Raw genomic sequence first — 20,932 nt, forward strand, 5'->3', positions numbered from 1 at the left:
TGCTCCTAAAACAGCCGGACTGGGGATCCACCGCTGCAGTATCGAAACCGCGCCGGGGCTGGCGCTCAGACCGAAACAGGTGGAGTGCATCCCGGTCTCCGCACTGGCAGCCGCCTGGAGCCGGCACACCCCGCTTGACAGCACGCCCGCCACAACCGCGAGGCACCCGCGTGGGCGGCTCCCACCTGCCTGCCTGCTCCCTAGACCGTAACGAGGCTGAGGCGGGATGGAGGGGCGAGTGTGACTTCGGGAAAGAGTCCTGGAAGCCGGGCGGAGTTTTACTCCCGGCGTGGGAGCGGGCAGGGTGCGGGGAGCCAGAAAGCCCGCGGGCGAGCGGGCGAGCGCGCGCGGCGAGAGAGCTTCGCAAGCCCCGCGGGGTTGCAGTCCCGGCGTGGGAGCGGGCGGGGTGCCGGGCCCCAGAAAGCCCGCGGGCTAGCGGGCGAGCGCGCGCGGGGAAGGAGCCTCGCAAGCCCCGCGGGGTTGCAGTCCCGGCGTGGGAGCGGGAGGGTGCGGAGCGCCAGAAAGCGAGCGGGCGAGCGCGCGCGAGGAGAGAGCCTCGCAAGCCCCGCGGGGTTGCAGTCCCTCAGGGGCAGCCGGCCGGGCGGGAGCCACCGCCGAGCTGGCGGGGCGGGCGCGCGTCACCGCCTAAGCCGGAGCCGGGGCGAGCCGCGGTGCCGCGCAGAGCCCGGGAAGTGCGGCCAGCAGCCCCGAGCGCAGCCGCGCGCCCTCCCCTCCCGGCGGACGTCGGCGCGGCGCGGGCTCGGGCTCGGGCGCCGGGGCTCGTCTAGGATGGGCCCGCGCGGGGTGCTGCTCTGCCTGCTCCCCTTGGTGCGAGCCGCCGGGCGCCCCGAGGCCCCGGCCGACGAGCCGAGCCTGGAGGCGGCCGTGGCCGTGCCCAACGCCTCGCACTTCTTCTGGAGCAACTACACCTTCTCCGACTGGCAGAACTTTGTGGGCCGGAGGCGCTACGGGGCCGAGTCCCAGAACCCCATGGTGAAAGCCCTGCTCATCGTGGCTTACTCCTTCATCATCGTCTTCTCGCTCTTCGGCAACGTCCTGGTCTGTCATGTCATCTTTAAGAACCAGCGAATGCACTCGGCCACCAGCCTCTTCATCGTCAACCTGGCGGTCGCCGACATCATGATCACGCTGCTCAACACCCCCTTCACCTTGGTGAGGCCCCGGCCCCCCGCCTGCCTCAGCGGGCGCGGCTCTGCTAACCTCGGCCCTCCACGCCCCCGCCCGTCCCGCTCCCCCGGGCCCCCCTCTCCTCCGTCCGCGGACTTCTCCTCCTCCGGTTACCCCGGGTCCGGCTGGCTGGCCTCGCCTCCCCAGCTCCTTCCCCTCTGCCCTCCTCGCTCAAGTCTCAACTCTCTCCTCTGTTCTGTCTCGTAGACTTTCTGTCCCTCTGCTCTGTCTCGCTCTCTCTTTGTGTCTTCATCTTTTTCCCTCCCTGTGACTGTCCTTCTGTCTCTCTGTTCCTCCGCCCTGCCTCTATCCTTCCCTTTCCCTCTCTTCCTGTCCTTCTCTGTGCTTTTTTCTGTCCTCTGTCTCTTTCACTTCTGTCTCATCACCTTCTGAGCCCGAGCTTCTGCAGCTGGGGGCACTGGGGTCAATGACTGGAGTGTCTGCAGTCATCCCGGAGCGAATGACCACTTCCTATTTAATATCACTGGGCACTGGGCCTATTTGATATCAAGCAGTAAATCGAAGCTCCTGGAGATGTTGGCAGATTGCTAAGTCACCCCCCATCCCCGAAATTCCAGCCCATTCAGTGCCCTCCACCGCCACCCTAGGATGCTGCTTTGTGCCACAGCTGCAACAACAAACAGTTGCAAATTGTTAACAGAAACTTAAGTGCATTTTCCTAGACCACTTATTTAAATTGTGTCTCTCTTCTGTGGTTTGACCATGAGGCTGTGGTAAGAAGTGTGTGTTGGGGAAGAGATGAAGATGAGGTGGGCTTTGGTCCCAGGACCGGGCTGGGGGCATTTGCACATGGGTGGCAGATGAGCCCCGCCCCCCGCCCCCCCCACAAGCCCTGGCTGCTTAGCATTAGTGGTGTCATTTCTGTCCCTCCATGACTTGGGAGTGCGGTGCTCCCAGTGGTTTGGGACTGTGAAGGTTAGGACTGAGGTTTCTGAAGCATGAGTTAACGTTTTTTCACTTTATGGAATAACCTTATTGTTATTTGAGTTATTACCAAAGCAGTATCTGTTCGTACTTCTCTCTCTCTCTCTGTCTCTCACACACACACACACTCAACCAGAAATAATAGACAAGCCAAAAGAAGGTGAACTCCCACAAGTCCATCCACCTGTGTGAACATCCTTCCAAACCTCACATTTTAAAACTACATTCTCTCTTTTGTCCTCACTTATGAGAACATTGCATTTTGCAGATGAGGAAACTAAGGCACAGAGGTTCACTCCCTTGTCCAAGGTCACTTAGCTAGTACTTAGCAGAGACAGGATAGGAATTACTTTTCTGACTCAAGTCCAGATGTCTGTCCACTAAGCCACCGAATCCGGGGGTGGCAGGTGAGGAGGGCTTCTTGGGCCATGTTAAGCTTCCACTACTCCAAACCATGGACTTTTCCTGCTCCCCGGTCAGCTTATATCTGACCGATTCCTGGCTACTCAGAATCCTCTCGTCACTAGCCAAGGACATCCCCATCCCCTTACCCCCGGTTACCTTGAAGCACAAGAGAGAGTATCTCTGGCTCCCCTTGGCTCCCCCACCCACCCCCTTGGCGTCTATGCTGATAGCCTGCAATGGGGGGGGGGTGGGCTGGGCCACCCAGGATGAGAACTGGCCCCAGGGCATGGCCCCTGGGCTGCTCTGCCCAGAGCAGGATGCAAAATTAAATCTTCAGCAGACACAGGGGGGTGGAGGAGAGAAGCCATGGACCCCGGGCTAGACTAACTGAAACCTGACATGTCCTGCCTTGGATGATCTCTTGCAAGAGAGGAAGTGGCAGGGTCCTGAGAACCCAGAATGCCTTCGAGGTAATCCAGCGCAGCTTGGCCTTGTACCTGACCAGTGTAACTGCCCCAGTCTAAACACTTGTCAAAGCTTACAAGGTGCTGGCAAGCAGGGAGGATGAAAGGGTTGGGGGGAGGGTCTTCTGAGGTAAGGCATCCTGTCTTCCAGCTATTTGGTGACAATGTTTTTCCTCCCTGGTTTCCTTTCCTGTCCACTTTACTCATGTCGGCTCTAGTCGTTGAGAGAAATGCAAACAGTACTTGCAGTTCCCATGGCAGAGGCAGACACAGAGTGCGATGGAGCCTGGAGGAGAGAATCATATATTCTGTCCTGCCAGAGTCCCAGGAGAGGGTCAAAGGAGACTGTACAAAGACCGTGACATTTCAAAGGCGACTGGAGGGGCAGGAGTTTCCCAGGTTGAGGTGAGGGCTCCATGCAGATAGAGGAAAGGGGAGATCAAAGGCAAAGGGCATCAAGGCTCATGGTGTGTCTGGGGGGTTGTTGAATGGCTCAATGGAGCTGGAACAGTGAGGTAGGAAGCACAGTGGGGGGTGTGCTGCGTGGGGGCGTGGGTAGCTGGAGACAGGCAGAGATGGGCCAGAAAGGAAGACTGAGGCCAGCTTGTGAATGGGCCTGGGAACTCCGGAGGCATCTGGCTCTGGGGCCAGATGATGTGAGGGGCCAGGATGATGTGAAGCAGGAAGGTGACAATAATCTGATTTTTAGTTAAGAAAATACCATCAGCAGTGTGAAGGCTGAGTGGCAACTGGGACAAGACTGGAGGACAGGGGAAGCTGCTAGGAGGCCGTAAAAGGTCCAGGCGAGAAATGATGGGGCACTCCATGAGGGCCATGGCCTTGGGACTGGAGAAGAGGAAATGGATCTGAAAGCCATCGAGAGGCAGCCCTGGTTGGCTCTGTAATGTATGGAATGTGGGAGGTGAGAAGTAGGAGTTGCTAAAGATGTCTAGCTCCATAATGTTAACGGACTGCTCGGAAGCCTCGTAAGGCTGCTACCTGCCAACCACACAGGGAGTAAAGCTACGGTCTACTGTCCTAGTGTCATAATCTGGCCACACTCGTCGTCCCTCATGACTCTTCCACACACCCCCACTAACCGTCCCACTGCTTATTGCTCACACAGGGCCTGGGGTTTCTGACTCAGTGCCAAGCCCTTTGTTCATACTGCCACGGGTAGGAGGCCCACTTATTCCGTAAAGCTCATCTCAGGTATCTCATATGTCATAAGGAGGGTAGTTAATGGTGTTAAGCGCTTCCTCTGTACGAAGCACTGCTCTACCTTCTTTGCACGTGTTACCTCTTGTCTGATTTTCCTAATGACGGTTAGCGCATTTTACCCACAAGGACAGTGAAGCCCGGAAAGCCTAAGAGCCTTGCCCCAGGTGACAGTCGTAAGAGGCTGAGTTATTACTATAACTACTATATATCACTACATGATATTCTTTCTGTCCAACTGACTTGCTTGGTGTCTTTCTGTATCATTTTTCCTCTCTACCTCAGCCCCCTCCCACCCTGCCTTGTGGCCCTGATGCCTCTGTCCCGGCCTTCTGTAGGGCACTGAATACTTTCCTCCTTGCATCCTGAGATACCTGAGTCCTCTTGCCAGACTCCTTCAGAATCAGCGCTTAATCTTTCTCGGGCATGGGGCATCACTCAGGAACGGCTCGAGTGCTGAGGGAGTGAGCAGGCAGCCATGGGTGATGTGGGATGAGGCCTAGGCCTGCTCCTAGGGCCCCATGCAGTCCTGGAGCTTGTCTTCTCCCTGCCCTGCCCACCCCTCTCCAGGCTCCTCGGTCCCCTTCCCAGATGAAATTGCAAGATTTGCTTAGTCAACATTAGAGAACACAGCCCCTACGCTGTGTTGTGATTTTTCAGATGTGTCTCTCCCATTAAGTCTGAACTCATGTGGGCTAAGAATGGATTTTATTGTTACCAGAAAAATAGCTACTATTTATTTCTAATAATACCTTTCTACCAATCTGCCAGACATGGAATTCTACCCTTTATAGACTTTTTAAAACCTAATCCTTACAATAAGCCTACAAGGTAGAGATTTTTAAGTCTCGTTTTGCAAACAAGGAAACTGAGGTTCAGAGAGATTTTATAGCTCACCCAAGGTCACACAGCTAGAAACTAGTAGAGGCTGCAAGTCCAAGTCCAAAGCCCATGGATTCCCACGCTCTCCTGGCACCTAAGAGGGCTTAGCCCCAGCGATATGATCAGGTTTTGTTGAATCGAGTGATTGAAAATCGGTCATGCCAGAGAAGATCATGTGTGACGCACAGTTGAGTAGTGTAGAATGGAAGAAGGGAGGGGCTTGGAAGAAGCCTCCTGAGGGATGCTCCTCAGAGGCCACAGGGGGTGGGTGTCAGAGTCAAGGCTTGTTTGTCTTCTGACCTCTGTGGGCTGGTTTCCAGGTCCGCTTTGTGAACAGCACATGGGTGTTCGGGAAGGGCATGTGCCATGTCAGCCGCTTTGCCCAGTACTGCTCACTGCATGTCTCAGCACTGACGCTGACGGCCATTGCTGTTGACCGCCACCAGGTGAGGGCACTTACCCCCAACACCCCGTCCTTCCCCCTCTGGCTTTGCTTCTCAGGGAACTGCAGGGCCCCTCACGACAGTGTTTTAGCACATTTTTCAATAAGTATTTTTGTCCTCTTATTGACCAGTATGAGCCCTTAGACCTGGCATTTTAAAACACATGTGCTAAGTGCTACAAAAAAATCATTATTCCCAATTTGTTGTTCCTTCAAAGGGTCATTGCTTCCATTTTGTGCCTCAGAAATTAATGAGCTTGTTTTGGGGGTTGAAAAGCAAACCTGAAAGTCACACATGAGAAGAGATTGGCAAATCATTGCAGGGCAGAGACAAGGGAGATGGATATTCCCTGGTCCCAGTTGTTGAGGAGGAAGACAAGCTAGGGTGTCCAGGTGGCAGGAGCAGGCCTCAGGGGAGGGCAGGAAGGCCCTCCTCACTGTCCTGCCCCATCAGACGCACATGGGTGGATATGGTAAAGGAAACCAAAGAGGGCCTGGGGTTGCCTATCCTGGAGGAGGATGGCTCCATGGCAAGCACCTCACACATGCTAACCCAGTAAATCCATGTTGCATCCTTAGGTCTGTGCTGAATCAAGGAGTGGAAGCTAAGGAAAGTACATGGGTAGCTTTCCCAAGATCACCTGCCTGGTGAATGATGAAGCTAGGATTAGCACTGAGGTCTGTCTGGCTTCAAGCCTCTGCTCTGATCACTAGACCACCCTATTCTGAGAAGGCTCAGAGGCACCTACAAGGGCAATATCATAAGGACCATCAGGACAAAGAGAGGGTAGGATTTATTCTGAGTAGCTCCAAGAGGTACAAAGACCAAGGGAGAGGAGGCTTCAAAGATGCAGATTCAAAGATGTAGCTCAGTGTGAGAAAGAATTTTCTAACAGATCAAAGCTGCCTGGGGAGGTAATGAGTTTCATTTCACTGGCCATTTTTAAGCAAGGGCTATGTGACACTTGATAAGGATGTTTTAGAGGACATTCATCATCTGGTAGGGAATTGGGCTTGGCAAACTATGAGATTTCTTTAGCCCTGAAATGCCATCATTTTGGCATTTATATTGCAGATGCTTTGGGCAAAGTCTGAAAAGGCGGCATACAAATATTTTTCTGCCTTTTCTTAACCTTCTTCCCTAATTCAACAAGAGGGACTCTGAATTGCCTTTACCTGGCCCATGCTTACCCCCATTTAACAGAGCTAAGCGACAGTTGACCCTTGGGCCAAAGGTGGGTCGGTCTGAGGAGCAAGGGGATAAGTCTTGCCCACATTGACCACGTTGCTGTGACATAAACCCCAAATATGGGACCTTGTCCCAAAGCCAGTAAAATCTTTGAGTGATGTCCGGGGCCTCTGATCCAGGCTCTCACTTCCTTCAGCAACTGGACAACGGGAGAGCGTGAGGGGCAAAGATGACAAAATCCAGAAGGGGGATGTGCTAAGCAGCTTCTAAAGCCTAGTCACTTCCTCCCATTAAACCTAGAAAAAAGCTGGAGAAAAATTTGGGGGGACCCAGCCAGAATGTCCACTGTGTCCTGGGATGACATCCTCAGGTGGTGGCAGCTCTTTATGACCTCTCCCCCTGACCTTGGATTCACCTGTCTCAGGGTGCCTTTATCAAGAAATAATGCCCCTAGTCTTAAAATGAGGATGCCATGAAATCCCCAAGTCTTGATTTAAACCTTTTAGGAGAATGGATTGTCATACTGTAGCAATTCCGGGATGCTTTTTCAGCCCAAAGCTTGCAACACGGGCTTTACTAGAGGCATGGGAAAACCGGACCCCACTGCAATTTTAGCAATAAATGCAATAATTTAAATAAAGAAAGAAAGAATTGTATCACCAGTGTTGTGACTCCCCAGATAAATGTCATTTTAACTTCCCATGACAGGTGGGGAGAGTCTCCTCTCCACATTTGTCACCTCAGACCCTCTCAGAGCCCTCCATAACCTAAGGGGTCCAGAATCATGGGGGGGCGGGGCCCGATCAGATCCCAAGATGGAGGCCAACCATGGGTTTGTCCCCCTGCTGGCCTTGTGTGTGTCACGCAAGCAGACCTACTCCACCCCTGCCCCGTCTCCTCACTGACCCCTGGTTCGGCCACATATGAGCTGCAAGAGGCCTCTGAGCTGCCTGGAGTCTCTGAGCCCGGAGGACATCCTGGAGGGGGGTGGTGGGGGTGGGGCAGCCCAGGGGCTCCATCCTGAATGAAGGGGTGCCTCTTTATAAATAGGACCCACCTGCCTACCTGCCACACAGGAGCTGCGTCTTCGGGATTCCTTCTGCTTCTGAACTGCTTCAGCCAGTGGTGCACACCTTGCTTGTTTTCCAGGTCATCATGCATCCGTTAAAACCCCGGATCTCCATCACAAAAGGCGTCATCTACATCACAGTTATCTGGACCATGGCCACGTTCTTTTCGCTCCCACACGCCATCTGCCAGAAATTATTTACCTTCAAGTACAGGTGAGTTGACTAGTAAGGAGTAGCCTGGGGCCTCCCAGGCCCTTGAGGGAGGGAAGTCGGAGCCCCCTCTGCCTCCGAGTTACCCAGGGCTCGCAGCACCCGGCTGTTCCTTCCGTCTCTCTCCCGTTCTCTTGCCCCCAAGCCCCGGGGCCTATCTGCCACATTCCTTCCGCTCTTTCTCCGCTTTTCCTCTCAACCACTTTAGCTCCCTGCTTGTCCTCTACCCAGTTTGTCTGCAAGGTCAAGGCAGGAGTGAGCAGCAGCTTTCACCAGGAACACGTACTTACACGGTCACCCAGACCGAGATTCAAAATCGCGCAGGCCTTGTCCAAAGTGGCAATGTTCAAATTCCGTTGCCCGGCCTGCAAACAGAACATGCCCGTGTCTGTGTGTCCGAGGCACGAAGCTCCACTTTCCCCTACCTCCCTTTCAGGCTTCTTTGTCATATGCTCTCACAGAATGAGAATTTCTTTCAAAGCACTTCATGTTTTTTTAAATTTAAACACTTGTGTATACTACTAGTTCATCGAAAGTGCTCTCCCCAGCTAGACTATGAGGCTGGGGAGAGTTGGTGCCATTTCTGATTCTGCTACCTTGGTGTCCCCGAGCACCTAACTTACTCTCTCCACATAACAAGCCCTCAATACATAATTACTTACTTACTGAATAAATGAATGGATGAACGAATGAGCTTCGAGTGATTTTCATCAGTTCACAATTGTTTTCTATGAGGTTCCTTAGAAACAGACCCTGAGATACAGATCGGGCTTTGTGATTTTAAGGAAGTGCTCCCAGGGGTCATGGCTGAGGGAGTGGGGAGGCAGGATAGCAAGGGAAGGGAGTCCAAGGGAAGGTGCAAGTCAGGGGTTGGAGGGATGTCAGAGGTAGCTACAGCCAGTTGCATGGGGGGCTCTAGAGCAGAGATAACAGTTTGCGCAGCCTTGAGGCAAGGGAGCTGGGCTTTCATATTCCAGGTTTCCCTGGGGAAAATGGAAACTCCCAGCCCCTTTTGGCTTTTAGGGGATCTGTAGGAAATGATTTCAGTGGCCCCTGAAGCTAGGCACCTACAAGATTGGCCGGGGGGCTAGAGGCCTGCCACTCCAGATCAGTGAAGGGGATCTGAGGGGATCGAGGGGGTGCAGTGCTGGTGTGTCCAACAGTAGCCATGTACTGCTCGTCCTGAACCGTGCACTTAAAAACTCACATTTCTGTGACACAGGCAGGGTCAAGAGACTAAGCTCTGAAGGCCGGTTACAGCTACATTTGACCCTTGAACAACACTCATTTGAATGGTGTGGGTCGACTTCTGTGTGGATTTTTGCAGTTAATACAGCCCAGCACTGTAAATGTATTTTCTCTTCCTTCTGATTTTAATAACATTCTTTTTTCCTTACTTTATTGGAAGAATACAAGTATATAATACATATACAAAATATGTGTTAATCAACCATTTATGTTTTCAGTGTGGCTTCCGGTGACTAGTAGGTGATTGGTAGTTAAATTTGAGGGGAGTCAAAAGTCATCCATGGGTTTTCAGCTGTGCAGGGGTCAGTACCCCTAACCTCTATGTTGCTCAAGGGTCAACTGTAATTTATAAGGTCTCCCTCCCCAAATTCTACAATATTGAAATGAATCACATATCTAAATCCCCTAGCACTCAGATTCCCATCTGCCTTCACACATGGGGAGCTGGGGTTTTTTCTCCTGCTAATAAAAGCAAAGAGCATTCTCTCTCTTTCAGTAGTGATGGCCACCAGCACATATAACAAGAGCAACAAGCTCCGTGGTGTGAGGAGAAAACAGCCATTTTGAGTTGCTGCTCAGACGTTTTATAATATGACAACCCCATTCACACCACAGTCTGGACATTTAGATTAGGACACGGGGTTAGGATTCCCACCACAAGTTCCTGCCTTGTTTTTCCCGGGTCACCTTTTAAAAGGACCACTCAGAGTTGAGGCTGTGAAAAATTAGTGACCACTGCCCCAACCACCTTCCACGCAAGAGGTGCTTGCAACCCTGCTCTCTGTCTCCTGCTTGCTCATGAGCCGGGACAGAGGACTGCCCTTCCCCCAGCTCCTTGTGCCTCCATTCTGGGATTTGTAAGTAATAAATCTTGGGACTTTGTTTCCTTTGTGTGAGTGTATTGAAACTGAGCCTTCCATCAAAATGGCCCTTGGGTTTTCACTTCCCCAAAGTGGGAGCTTGGATGCCAAGGGAGGTACTTACCAACCCTGCCTGCGGGCTCAGGCCTCCTCATTCAGCAGGTCTTTATCTGCAGAGTCTTAACACACCAGCTCTGGGGGCTCCTCAAAGAGGAACCGGGTGCATTCTATAGAAAATAAATACTTGTTATATGAATGGCTGAAGGTATGTTAGTTCAGGCTTTCCCACTCACATTCTTAAGACCCATCATTTCTTTGCCCCACTCCTTAATTCCCTTCTGGAATGGGAGTAGGTAGTAACATGAGGAATTCCAAGATTTCCTGAGCACATTGTGCTCTCAGGTTGAGTTAGTTCTAAGACTAGGAATACCAGTGTTCCATTCATTCATTGAACAAATATTTACCGGGTCTCTGTTATAGGCCAAGAATAATATAAGGTTAAGAGGACACAGAGAGAGCAGGTGTTTTCCTTATCTTTACAGAACTCCCAACCTATTGGAGAGCCAGAAATATATCAAATAATTACACTATAGCAAAAATGCTCTGAGGGATGTGCCCAATGGGGAGAAAGGCCAGTGTTTCTTGGGATGAGGCCTTTGCACACTAATGGCACACCCTCCTCTTTCTCTCTCTCTGCCTCTCTCTGTTTCTCTGTCTCTGTCTCTCCCTCTCTCCCCTGCCACCAGTGAGGACATTGTCCGCTCCCTGTGCCTGCCAGACTTCCCTGAGCCAGCTGACCTCTTCTGGAAGTACCTGGACTTGGCCACCTTCATCCTGCTGTACATCCTCCCCCTCCTCATCATCTCCGTGGCCTACGCCCGCGTGGCCAAGAAGCTGTGGTTGTGCAACACAATTGGGGATGTGACCACAGAACAGTACCTGGCCCTACGGCGTAAGAAGAAGAAGACCATCAAGATGCTGATGCTGGTGGTGGTCCTCTTTGCCCTCTGCTGGTTCCCGCTCAACTGCTATGTCCTCCTCCTGTCCAGCAAGGTCATCCACACCAACAATGCCCTCTACTTCGCCTTCCACTGGTTTGCCATGAGCAGCACTTGCTACAACCCCTTCATCTACTGCTGGCTCAACGAGAACTTCAGGGTTGAGCTGAAGGCATTACTGAGCATGTGCCAAAGGCTGCCTAAGCCCCAGGAGGAAAGGCCACCCTCCCCAGTTCCTTCCTTCAGGGTGGCCTGGACAGAGAAGAGCAATGGCCGGAGGGCTCCACTAGCCAACAACCTCCTGCCCTCCTCCCAACTCCAGTCTGGGAAGACAGACCTGTCTTCTGTGGAGCCCATTGTGGCAGTGAGTTAGAGGGGGGTTGGTGGGGGGCAGCGGGGGGAGAGGCAGAGGGAGGGCTGTCTCCAGCTGAGGTTGGGAAAGGGCCTGAGGACAGAGCCTGGAAAAAAGCCTGTCCTCTCACACATGACCTTCACAGTGCTTGAAACAAGGTCCTACAGAAGCCATGGGACCCTTGATTTCCTAGGAAATGCTGTCTAGCCTCCTCCCCCATTTGATGTGAAAACTAAAAGACAACTACCAATTAGACACATGTTTATGAATTTCTGTCTAAGAAATGCTGCGAGGCATATCACCCTGGTTCCCTGAGCCAGAGAACCCAGGACAGCTTCAGCCCACATGAGGGCTGAGTCAGCCCTCTGCCTAACAACCCTCCCTGCCACCAAACATTCATAAAGAACACCTGAGTCATCTTGGGGATGTGGCTGACCCAGATACAACAAACTCTACTTGAACAAGATTCACTGGCCAGTGAAAGGTGAGTGAGCCACAGCTGACACGGAGGGGTTTTTTTGCCTCACTTTCTGAAGTCCTGGGCCAGGATGAATCACAATAGTGTGGCAGCTGGCTGGATAGATGACAAGAAAGGACCAATTCAGTTCCCTTAAAACAATGAGGAATTATTGAGTTCTCTTAAAGAGGAATTATTATTAAAACTTGGGAAAATTTAGAAAAGCACAAAGAAGAGAACAAAAATCACCCCCTTCTGTCACCAGTGGTGATGAGTTTTGTTAATATGCTGTGGATTTATTTGCAACTTTTTCCTTTGTGTGCATGTGTGTGCACACTCTTCCTTCCATTCTGAATTACACTTTTCCACATAGAGATAAGCAAGAAACAGGGCATAACAGAGAACTTCTGAGCACTTCTTCCAGGAGTAGTGTACACCAGAAGAGTTGGAAGAAGAGGTGGGAGAGGAACCCAAGGAGAAGGCTGTCATGGAGCCAACAGACTGCCCTCATCTCATAACCAGTGGTAGGAAAGGTCTGGATGAAGTACCTCTTCTCCAATGGCAGCCATCATGATGAGCCGGGGAACAAAACTCATTCAGGAGGCATAATTCCTTCTCTCCTGCACTCACATGGAACAAGAGGTGGTAAAATGTTGCCTTGCCTTTACAGGAGATGATGGAGCAGGCTCTCCAACATGCCAGAAATAATTGCACTTAGACACTTCAAATCCTCCCAAGCTGTCTAGACAGGCCACTTCTCTGTGTTTTCTGAATAATAAGGCTTCTTCACGCCAGTTCCCCAAAGACGACTCACTTGTCAACATCACCCAGCTCACATATCACCTTCAGAAACCTATGACATCGTCATAGCCCTTAAGGACTCAACATGTCAGAGAAATCTCATTCCAGAGACTGAGTGTTTTCATCACCTTCTGTCTGGTCCTGAGTGACTCACTGTGTCACCCAGGAGACAGAGGCAGAATAGAACTTAATTCACCCACCCTAAACAATTGCCAATCTCACACTGATTTTGGGTTTTTTTCTAGCACCAGACAGATCTTGAAAGCAAACATGGATATGGAGCTGAGTGGAAGACTGAGGTTTGGGGAGAAGGGCTTTGTCCAAGGTTCACTTAGATCTCTTGACTATTCATTGAAATTGAAATTGAACTTGGTCATATCATCTGCTTTCCTATAATGAACTATTTATGAGAATGTTTGAAATGTTTGACTTTCATGGGACAGAGAGGCTTCTAAGCCCATAGGGATCTCAAGATGGATTTTCCAGGCCAAATGGCTTCCAGGCCTGTGCCTACTGTCTCTGTGGTGTCAAGAAGTAGCTAATTGTTTCATCTTAATGCTGTCACGGAAATTCTTTGAACCAGACAGAGAACAGACAGGACTACAAATAGTTTGTCCTACTCTAGAATCATGGGAAAAGTGAAGCTTTTCCTTGCTGAGGGCATCTGGAAATACTGCAAAGTCAGAGGAGACCCCACAGATGGCCCATTAGGTCTAGGTGTCCTGTCAGCACCTTGTCTCCCCCATTCCTCTTATTCTCTGTGTGCCTCAGAGCCAAAAGCAATTTGTATTTGTGAATGTGAAAGTTGTTAAACTTGAGTCTTTCCAGTGTGTCATAGTGAGTACTTTATTATCAATGCTCCAGTCTCAATAAAATATATCTTGGATGCATGGACTATGCTTCTTGGACTTCTGATTAAACCACAGTTTGTAACCTTTAAAATGGGGGTCCATGTGGATCACAAAGAGAGCATGAAGACCATCTGTCCACACCCCTGTGTGTTACAACTGAGGAAGCACAAACATGCTTTGGCGAGGGTAAACGGCCAGCTGGAAACCTCTGATCTCAGTCTAGTTCTTCCATTAAGCTGGCTGCCACGTCCCCACTTTTGTGAGGACCCAGGACTCCACCCGTGAGTCGTTGGTGATTTGGGAGGAGACAGAGCTGCCACTGGAGCCTTGGGATTGGATTCCTCACCCACAGTGTGCAATGGATGCCACATTCCTGTGTTGGCCAGGATTTCTGCCCCATTGGGCCTGGGGTCCCCTTGTCCTACCAGGTAAGCTGGGTAGGTATACAGAGTTACTCTGATGCCACACAGGGCCCAGGAAATCAGTGTCACACGATTTCATGGAAGGTTGTATATAGGGGTAATTTACTGAGCCTAGGGGAAGACTTGAAAGAAGGGTAATAAGATTTGCTGACACCTAATATGAGAGATACTATGCTAAATGCTTCTCAGCTCACGATCTCATTCACCCTCGCAGCAATCCTCCAGGGTGGGTATTATCATTTCTGCATTGCAGTTGAGACTGAGGCTTAGCTGTAGAGCACACAGCAAAACTGGGGAAATGCTACCTTCTTGGAAATTAGATTTTGAGAAGGCAGGTAGAGAAAGAATCTTGATTTGTTTTTAATTCAACATTCTACAAATTTCCTTGATTGTGAGACACTTTTGGGGTAAAACCTGTTAACCATCCTAAAAATGAGTTCTTGAGTTACATGTTTTGGGAAATGCATGACTAGGTAGACCCCGTGGCCAATGAGTCCATGGCTCTAGTACAGTAGAACTCAATTCTGGTTAGAAACATCTTCCGAACAGACTGTAAGTGACTTCCAGATTGCTGGTGCCCTGCTTGACTGACCATGGTATGTTGCCAAGGCAAACAGTTGTCTTTTAGCAAGCCTGGGCCTCGGGGTCCTCAGATGGCACAGGCAGAACTCAACTAAACCCTTACTGCTCCAAATGGTGTGATATGCAGGCCTCAGGGCCTCTGTGCTGCTGTCCAAGGTACAGGCTCTAGGATAATAGGAGGCATGCCAGAGTTTTGGGGGCCAAGGGCAAATCTGGAAGATGTCAGGGGAACATCGACTGGGGAAACAAACTTGTCTTAGAGTGTTGCCTGTAGGTGGTAGAAGATGCTCATAGTGCTGAGTTGAGGTCATTAGCATCTTGCTTTGGCATCTCTCTGTACCCGCCCCCACCATTCTCTTTCATTTCAAGGAGTAGCTAGAGAGGGAACAAATAAGGTATGTGCAATGCTGGATGGCACTTAAAAAATATTCTAATGGTATTTAATGTGAGAAAGCCCTGAGTTCACTCTCCTTTCTGAGACTTTGTAGCCTCTCTTGCTGAGAATAAGCTATTTGCTGCTTTGTGGGTACAAAGTGGTTGATATTAATAGCTCCTTCTCTCCTCCTGTTTCTAGTCTAGCAGGAACCTTACCCTCAGACTGGTCATGGATTGAAAGTGCTCAGATTAAATGTGAGGAAGGCAAAGGAATCATGATCACAGGATTTAGGATATTGGTTACTTGAGATGGAGAAGAAGGGGTTAGGGTGATAAATAATTGTCAAGGTTCTAGCTTTTGTTTGGGGCAACATTAAGAGTGAGGCATAAACCAAGGATTATGATTAATTCAGTTCTGTGCCTCTGTAGTCTATAAATAAACAAACAGTAAACCAATAAAAATGGAGTCTAAGCCTTTATTTTTCTTCCCTGTATCCTTCCAATCAAGTTACTTCTATGTCTGTATTATTAAAACATGCAAATAGAGTTCACTTCCAAGACAAGTAGGGTATGACAATTATATTTGTTTTTACGAACAGCCTTGCTCTTCTGGAGTTAAAACTTCCTCTTTGTTTCTTGGCTTAGTTTTCTATGTCACTATCACTAATTCCTCCCCAATTTTTTGGAAGAGTTAAAAACCCCTTTGTGACCTGACCACGCACATAGAGTGTCTGCCATCGCCCCTCCCCCACACCTCCTGGGCTGTCAGCTGCTCCTCCCCAAGCTGGCAGATCTTTCTGTCTGCAGAACACCTGCTTTCCCAGGATCCCCGTTCTCCTCTACCCAGTGGCTAGGTCTTGCAGTTTCCTAGATACCTGTTTTCCTCTTTTTTTAAATTTACTCCTTTATTTTGGAAGACCACATTCTCTAGCAGTTGCCCAAGAAAAGGTACATAGAAACTAACTGAATTTTGAAAACATTTCTATTAGTTTTCTATTGCTGCCATAACAAATTCCCACAGTCTTAGTGGCTTAAACAGCACAAATTTATTATCTTACACTTCTGTAGGTAGGTCAGAATCTGACACAGGTCTCCTGGGGCTAAAGTTAAGGTGTCTTCAGGGTTGCACTCCTTTCTGTAGGCTCTGGGTTGGATCCATTTCCATGTCTTTTCCAGCTTCTAGAGACCCCCCCCCCCCCCCACACACACACATTCCTTAGATCATGGAGTGCTTCGTCCATGTTAAAAGCCAGCAACATGGTATCTCCCTGACCTTCTAAAGTCACAGTTCCTTCTCTCTTCTTCTGCCTATACCCTCCACTTTTCAAAGGTGATTACAAGGATATAATTTGTGAACCTTTGTGATTACATTGTGTCCACCTGAATAATCCAGGATAATCTTCCAATTTTAAAATCAGTGACTAGCAACCAAAATTCCATCTGCAAACTTAATTCTCCTTTGCCTGAGCATATTCATAGGTTCTGGGAATCAGGAGGTGGGAGGCCATTATTCTGCCTACCAGCGTTGCTCATCTACTTTCCAGCACTTCTGCTGAGAAATTGGATGCTTTTCTGATTCCTAGTCCTGTGTATGTGACCTGATGATCTATTTTAGGTAGAGGTCAAGCAGGTGAGTTGAATGGCTTTAGTAAGAATCATTACCTCTGCACCTGAAGTATTTAATATTGGCACAAACCTCTGTGATTCCTTCCCAGAGATGACATTGCTTTTGGCTTGTATTTGCACTGGGAGGAGGAGCTTCTGGGGGCTTCCATTTGATACTACTGTAACTGACCTCATGTGTAGATTCTGTTGGTTGCTAAGTATTCCAACTCTACACTTAGAAACTCAGGAATTAGCCACAGAATAGACCCAGGGACCCCATATGAGTGGGACAAAAGCCAAAATTCCATTTATCACTTGACCTCTACAAGACCTTACTCTCACCTATGGACCACAATGACTTTTTTCATCTCTAAGAATTGGTGTGAACAAAAAGTCAGTCCAGTTATCCCCAAATTGGTCATCCCATAAGCCCATTCGGAGAAGCTGATTGGGAGAACTATAGCACTTACTGTGATACTGTCATAGTCTTTTCTTTATTCAAGGGGTCCATGATCTGTAAACTAACTTGGGTATGGAAATTAAATGAGGGGCTCTGAATTTCAAATGTGGTAGCTAAAGTTAGGTCTCCATTTGCCAGACCTATGGGTTTTTGTTTTGTTTTGTTTTGTTTTGTTTTACAAATCACGTAGTATCTTAGTAGAATGTCCTTCAATTCATTCAAGGTCCCTGTGATAATTGAGTCACTATGAAGTTCCTGTGGGCCAAATAATTGATTAATGAGCTGACCCTGCTGATTGTCATAGTAACCATACCCTCTATGCCACTAGAGGTGAGTACTACTACTTGGCTTCTGCCACCTCAGAATCCAATCCCATCAACCTCACTCACATTAGGAAGTCCATTTCAAAGACAGCTTCTTCACATTCATTTTTGATGCATGGAAAAAATCCACTCTAGCACTTTTACATATGTCTGCATTTCTCTCACTAGTGTGTTTCTCTATGCCTTGGAAAGGTCTGGGTCCTCTCAGAGGACATATTTAAGGGTGAATGCATGGGTCATACCTAATAAATCCACTGCACTATTCCTATTTCTCAAAGTCTTTGCATTACTTCTCCTAACTTATAAAAGAATTTATGACATCTCAAGCTCATTGGGCATAGACCATTACTGAGTCCAGAGACAATAGAAACCTAGCAGATCATTAAATTAATTATAAAATTATTATTGCTTATTAAATTAGTTAAAACCATTCTCAAAACCCCAAATAGCTAAAATAATCTTGAAAAAAGAAGAATAAAGTTGGAGGTTTCATTTCACACTTCATGATTTCAAAACTTACTATAAAGTTATGGTGATCAAAACCGTGTGATAACTGGCAAAAAGACAGCTCTAGAGACCAATGGAATAGAATAGAAAGCCCAGAAATAAACCCTCACATATAAGGTCAAATGATTTTCGGGCGCCTGGGTGGCTCAGTTGGTTAAGCGACTGCCTTCGGCTCAGGTCATGATCCTGGAGTCCTGGGATCGAGTCCCGCATCGGGCTTCCTGCTCAGCAGGGAGTCTGCTTCTCCCTCTGACCCTCTTCCCTCTCGTGCTTTCTATCTCTCATTCTCTCTCTCTCTCAAATAAATAAATAAAATCTTTAAAAAAAAAAAAAGGTCAAATGATTTTCAACCAGGGTGCAAAGACCAATGGGGGAAAGGAGACTTTTTAATAAATGATGTTAGGTGAATTGGATATCCATATGCAAAAGAATGAAGTTGGACCCTCACCTCATACTGTATACAAAAATCAATGCAATATGGATCAAAGGCCTAAATATAAGAGCTAAAACTATGAAACTCTTAGAAAAAAACATAGGGAAAAAAATCTTCATGACATTTGATTTCACAGTGATTTCTTAGATAGGACACAACAGCACAGGCAACAAAAGTAAAAATAGATAAATCTGACTACATCAAAATTTAAAACTTCTGTGCATCAAAGGAAACAGTCAACAGAGTGAAAATGCAACCTATGCAATGGGGGAAAATAATTGCAAATCAAATATCTGATGAGGAGCTAACAGTCAATATATAAAGAACTCCTACAATTCAACAACAACAAAACAATCCAATTAAAAATGGGCAAAGGAGAGGTGCCTGGGTGGCTCAGTCGGTTAAGCTTCTGCCTTCTGCTCAGGTCATGATCCCAGGGTCCTGGGATCAAGGCATGGGTCGGGCTCCCTGTTCATCGGGGAGCCTGCTTCTCCCTCTCCCTCTGCCAGTACCTCTGCTTGTGCTCTCTCTCGCTCTCTTTCTCAAATAAATAAATAATCTTTTTAAAAAATGGGCAAAGGATTAGCATAGACATTACTCCAGAGAAAATATACCAAGAAACATATGAAAAGATGCTCAACATCAAAAATCATTAGGGAGATGCAAATCTAAGTCACAGTGAGATACTACACATTAGGATGGCTAGTATCAAAAAACCAGAAAATAATCAATTTGGAGAGAATGTGGGGAAATTGGAACTTTTATACATGGTTGATGGAAATGTAAAAGGGAACAGCTACTAGGGAAAATAGTAGGAGAATTCCTCAAAAAAATTAAAAATAGAATTGCCATGTGATTCAGAGATTCCACTTTTGGTTGTAAACCCAAAGGATTTGAAAGTAGAGTCTTGAAGAGATATTTGTACACCCAACTTCATAGCAGCATTATTCACAAGCTAGAAGGTGGAAGCAACTCAAGTGTCCCTCAGTCTATGAATGGATAAACAAAATGTGTATATGTACACACACCGGAATATTATTCAGCCTTAAAAAGGAAGGAAATTCTGACACATGCGACAACATGGATGAACCTTGAGGACATTATGCTCTGTGAAATTAGCCAGTAACAAAAACACAAATATTGTATGATTTTACTTATATGAGGTACCTAGAGTAATCAAATACGCAGAAACAGAAAGTAAAACAGAAAGTAAAATGGTGGTTTCCAGGGACTGGGGGAGGAAAGAATATGGAATTACTTAATGGGTATAGAGTTTGGGGTTCTGCAAGATGAAGAGTTTAGGAGATTAGTTGCACAACAATATAAATTTATTTAACACTACTGAACTGTACACTTAAAAATGATTAAGATGGTAAACATCACTTGCCGTGGTAAAAAGAACCATGTGCTCTTTTTTTTGGTCTTATTTTATTTAAAAAAATGGTTACGATGATAAATATTTGTATTTATAAATAAATAAATATATTTTAGAATATCATCATAACATCATATAAATTTTATATGCATTTTAACCACAATTTTAAAAATTTTCTTTCTTTTTTCTAAAAGATTTTATTATTTAACAGAGAGAGAGAGCATGCGTGCATGCGGGCATGCACAAGCAGGGGGAGGGGCAGGCAGAGGGAGAAGCAGGCTTCCGGCTGAGCAAGGAGCCCGATACAGGACTGGGTCCCAGGACCCTGGGATCATAAGATCATGACCTGAGCTGAAGGCAGATGCTTAACAGACTGAGCCACCCAGGCAGCCCTTAACCACAATTTAAAAAAAAAAAGAATATAAACTGCATATCAAAACCAAAAAGCTATTCTCAGTAGCCCAAACTTAACCCACTGATTCCAGAATCTCTGGTGTGTTTTCCCAGTTTGATAAATTCAGCCTAATTTACATTTTTATTCTTTCCTCCCTGTGCTAGCACTCTGATAATCCATTTGCACATGTTACCTCCATGTTTATATAATTCAATTATTTAAATTATACAGTTATTTGGTGTGTAATATCTCCTCTGGGTTCGTTGTTGTAAATGGCCGCTTACAGCACCCTGGGCCTTAGCATTAGCAGTGGAACTTGAAGAGGCTTGACATTTTATATCAGGTGTTCTTTGATGAGTTTACTGTAGGTCTGTAATCAGGGTGGGCTGGCCTCAACCGATGGAGAGGAGTAGCTGCTTCTTCAGCAAGAAAGGCTCAGTGAAATGTGGGGTTATTGGAGTCATCTGAATACCCACAAATATTCCCATTCCAATTTTCAGGGTGCCATACTTCCCCTATAAATGCCTTAACTCACGTTAGAGACCAAGTGAGGCTTTGAATTAAACTGTTGTAAGTTTTCAGCCCACTATGTCTGATTAACCACTACATTGGTTCTTCAGTTTTGAGATACAGGAAAGTCTTTCAGATCAATCGTAGAATATCCTTCATTCTCTGATGTAAAATTCTCAGGCTATGATTTTCTTTTTAAAACTATTATAACTTAGTTAGAAGCATCCATCCCAAATTACAACTCATATATATTTCCTTATTTTTAAAGATTTTATTTATTTATTTGTTTGTTTGAGACAGAGAGCATGAGCAGGGGGAGAAGCAGGGGGAGGGGAGGGAGAATCTGAAGCAGACCCCATGCTGAGT

General features: G+C 47.6%; 1 protein-coding gene across 2 annotated transcripts; it reads left to right on the plus strand.

Annotated features, from left to right (window-relative positions):
• The first annotated feature begins 726 nt into the window (after positions 1-726).
• On the plus strand, positions 727-13,615 carry GPR83 (G protein-coupled receptor 83). Of its 2 annotated transcripts, XM_027581610.1 has the most exons (4): positions 727-1,173; positions 5,423-5,548; positions 7,883-8,016; positions 10,868-13,615. In XM_027581610.1, exons 1-4 carry the CDS (start codon positions 790-792, stop codon positions 11,490-11,492), a joined length of 1,269 nt encoding a protein of 422 aa, XP_027437411.1. In that variant the 5' UTR covers positions 727-789; the 3' UTR covers positions 11,493-13,615. The 2 variants fall into 2 exon arrangements, with proteins under 2 accessions (XP_027437411.1, XP_027437412.1); XM_027581611.1 differs by lacking the exon at positions 5,423-5,548 and having other exon boundaries at positions 767-1,173; positions 10,868-11,512.
• The last annotated feature ends 7,317 nt before the right edge of the window (positions 13,616-20,932 follow it).

Source organism: Zalophus californianus, chromosome 11 (assembly GCF_009762305.2).
Source record: "Zalophus californianus isolate mZalCal1 chromosome 11, mZalCal1.pri.v2, whole genome shotgun sequence".
NCBI classification, from domain to species: Eukaryota; Metazoa; Chordata; class Mammalia; order Carnivora; family Otariidae; genus Zalophus; species Zalophus californianus.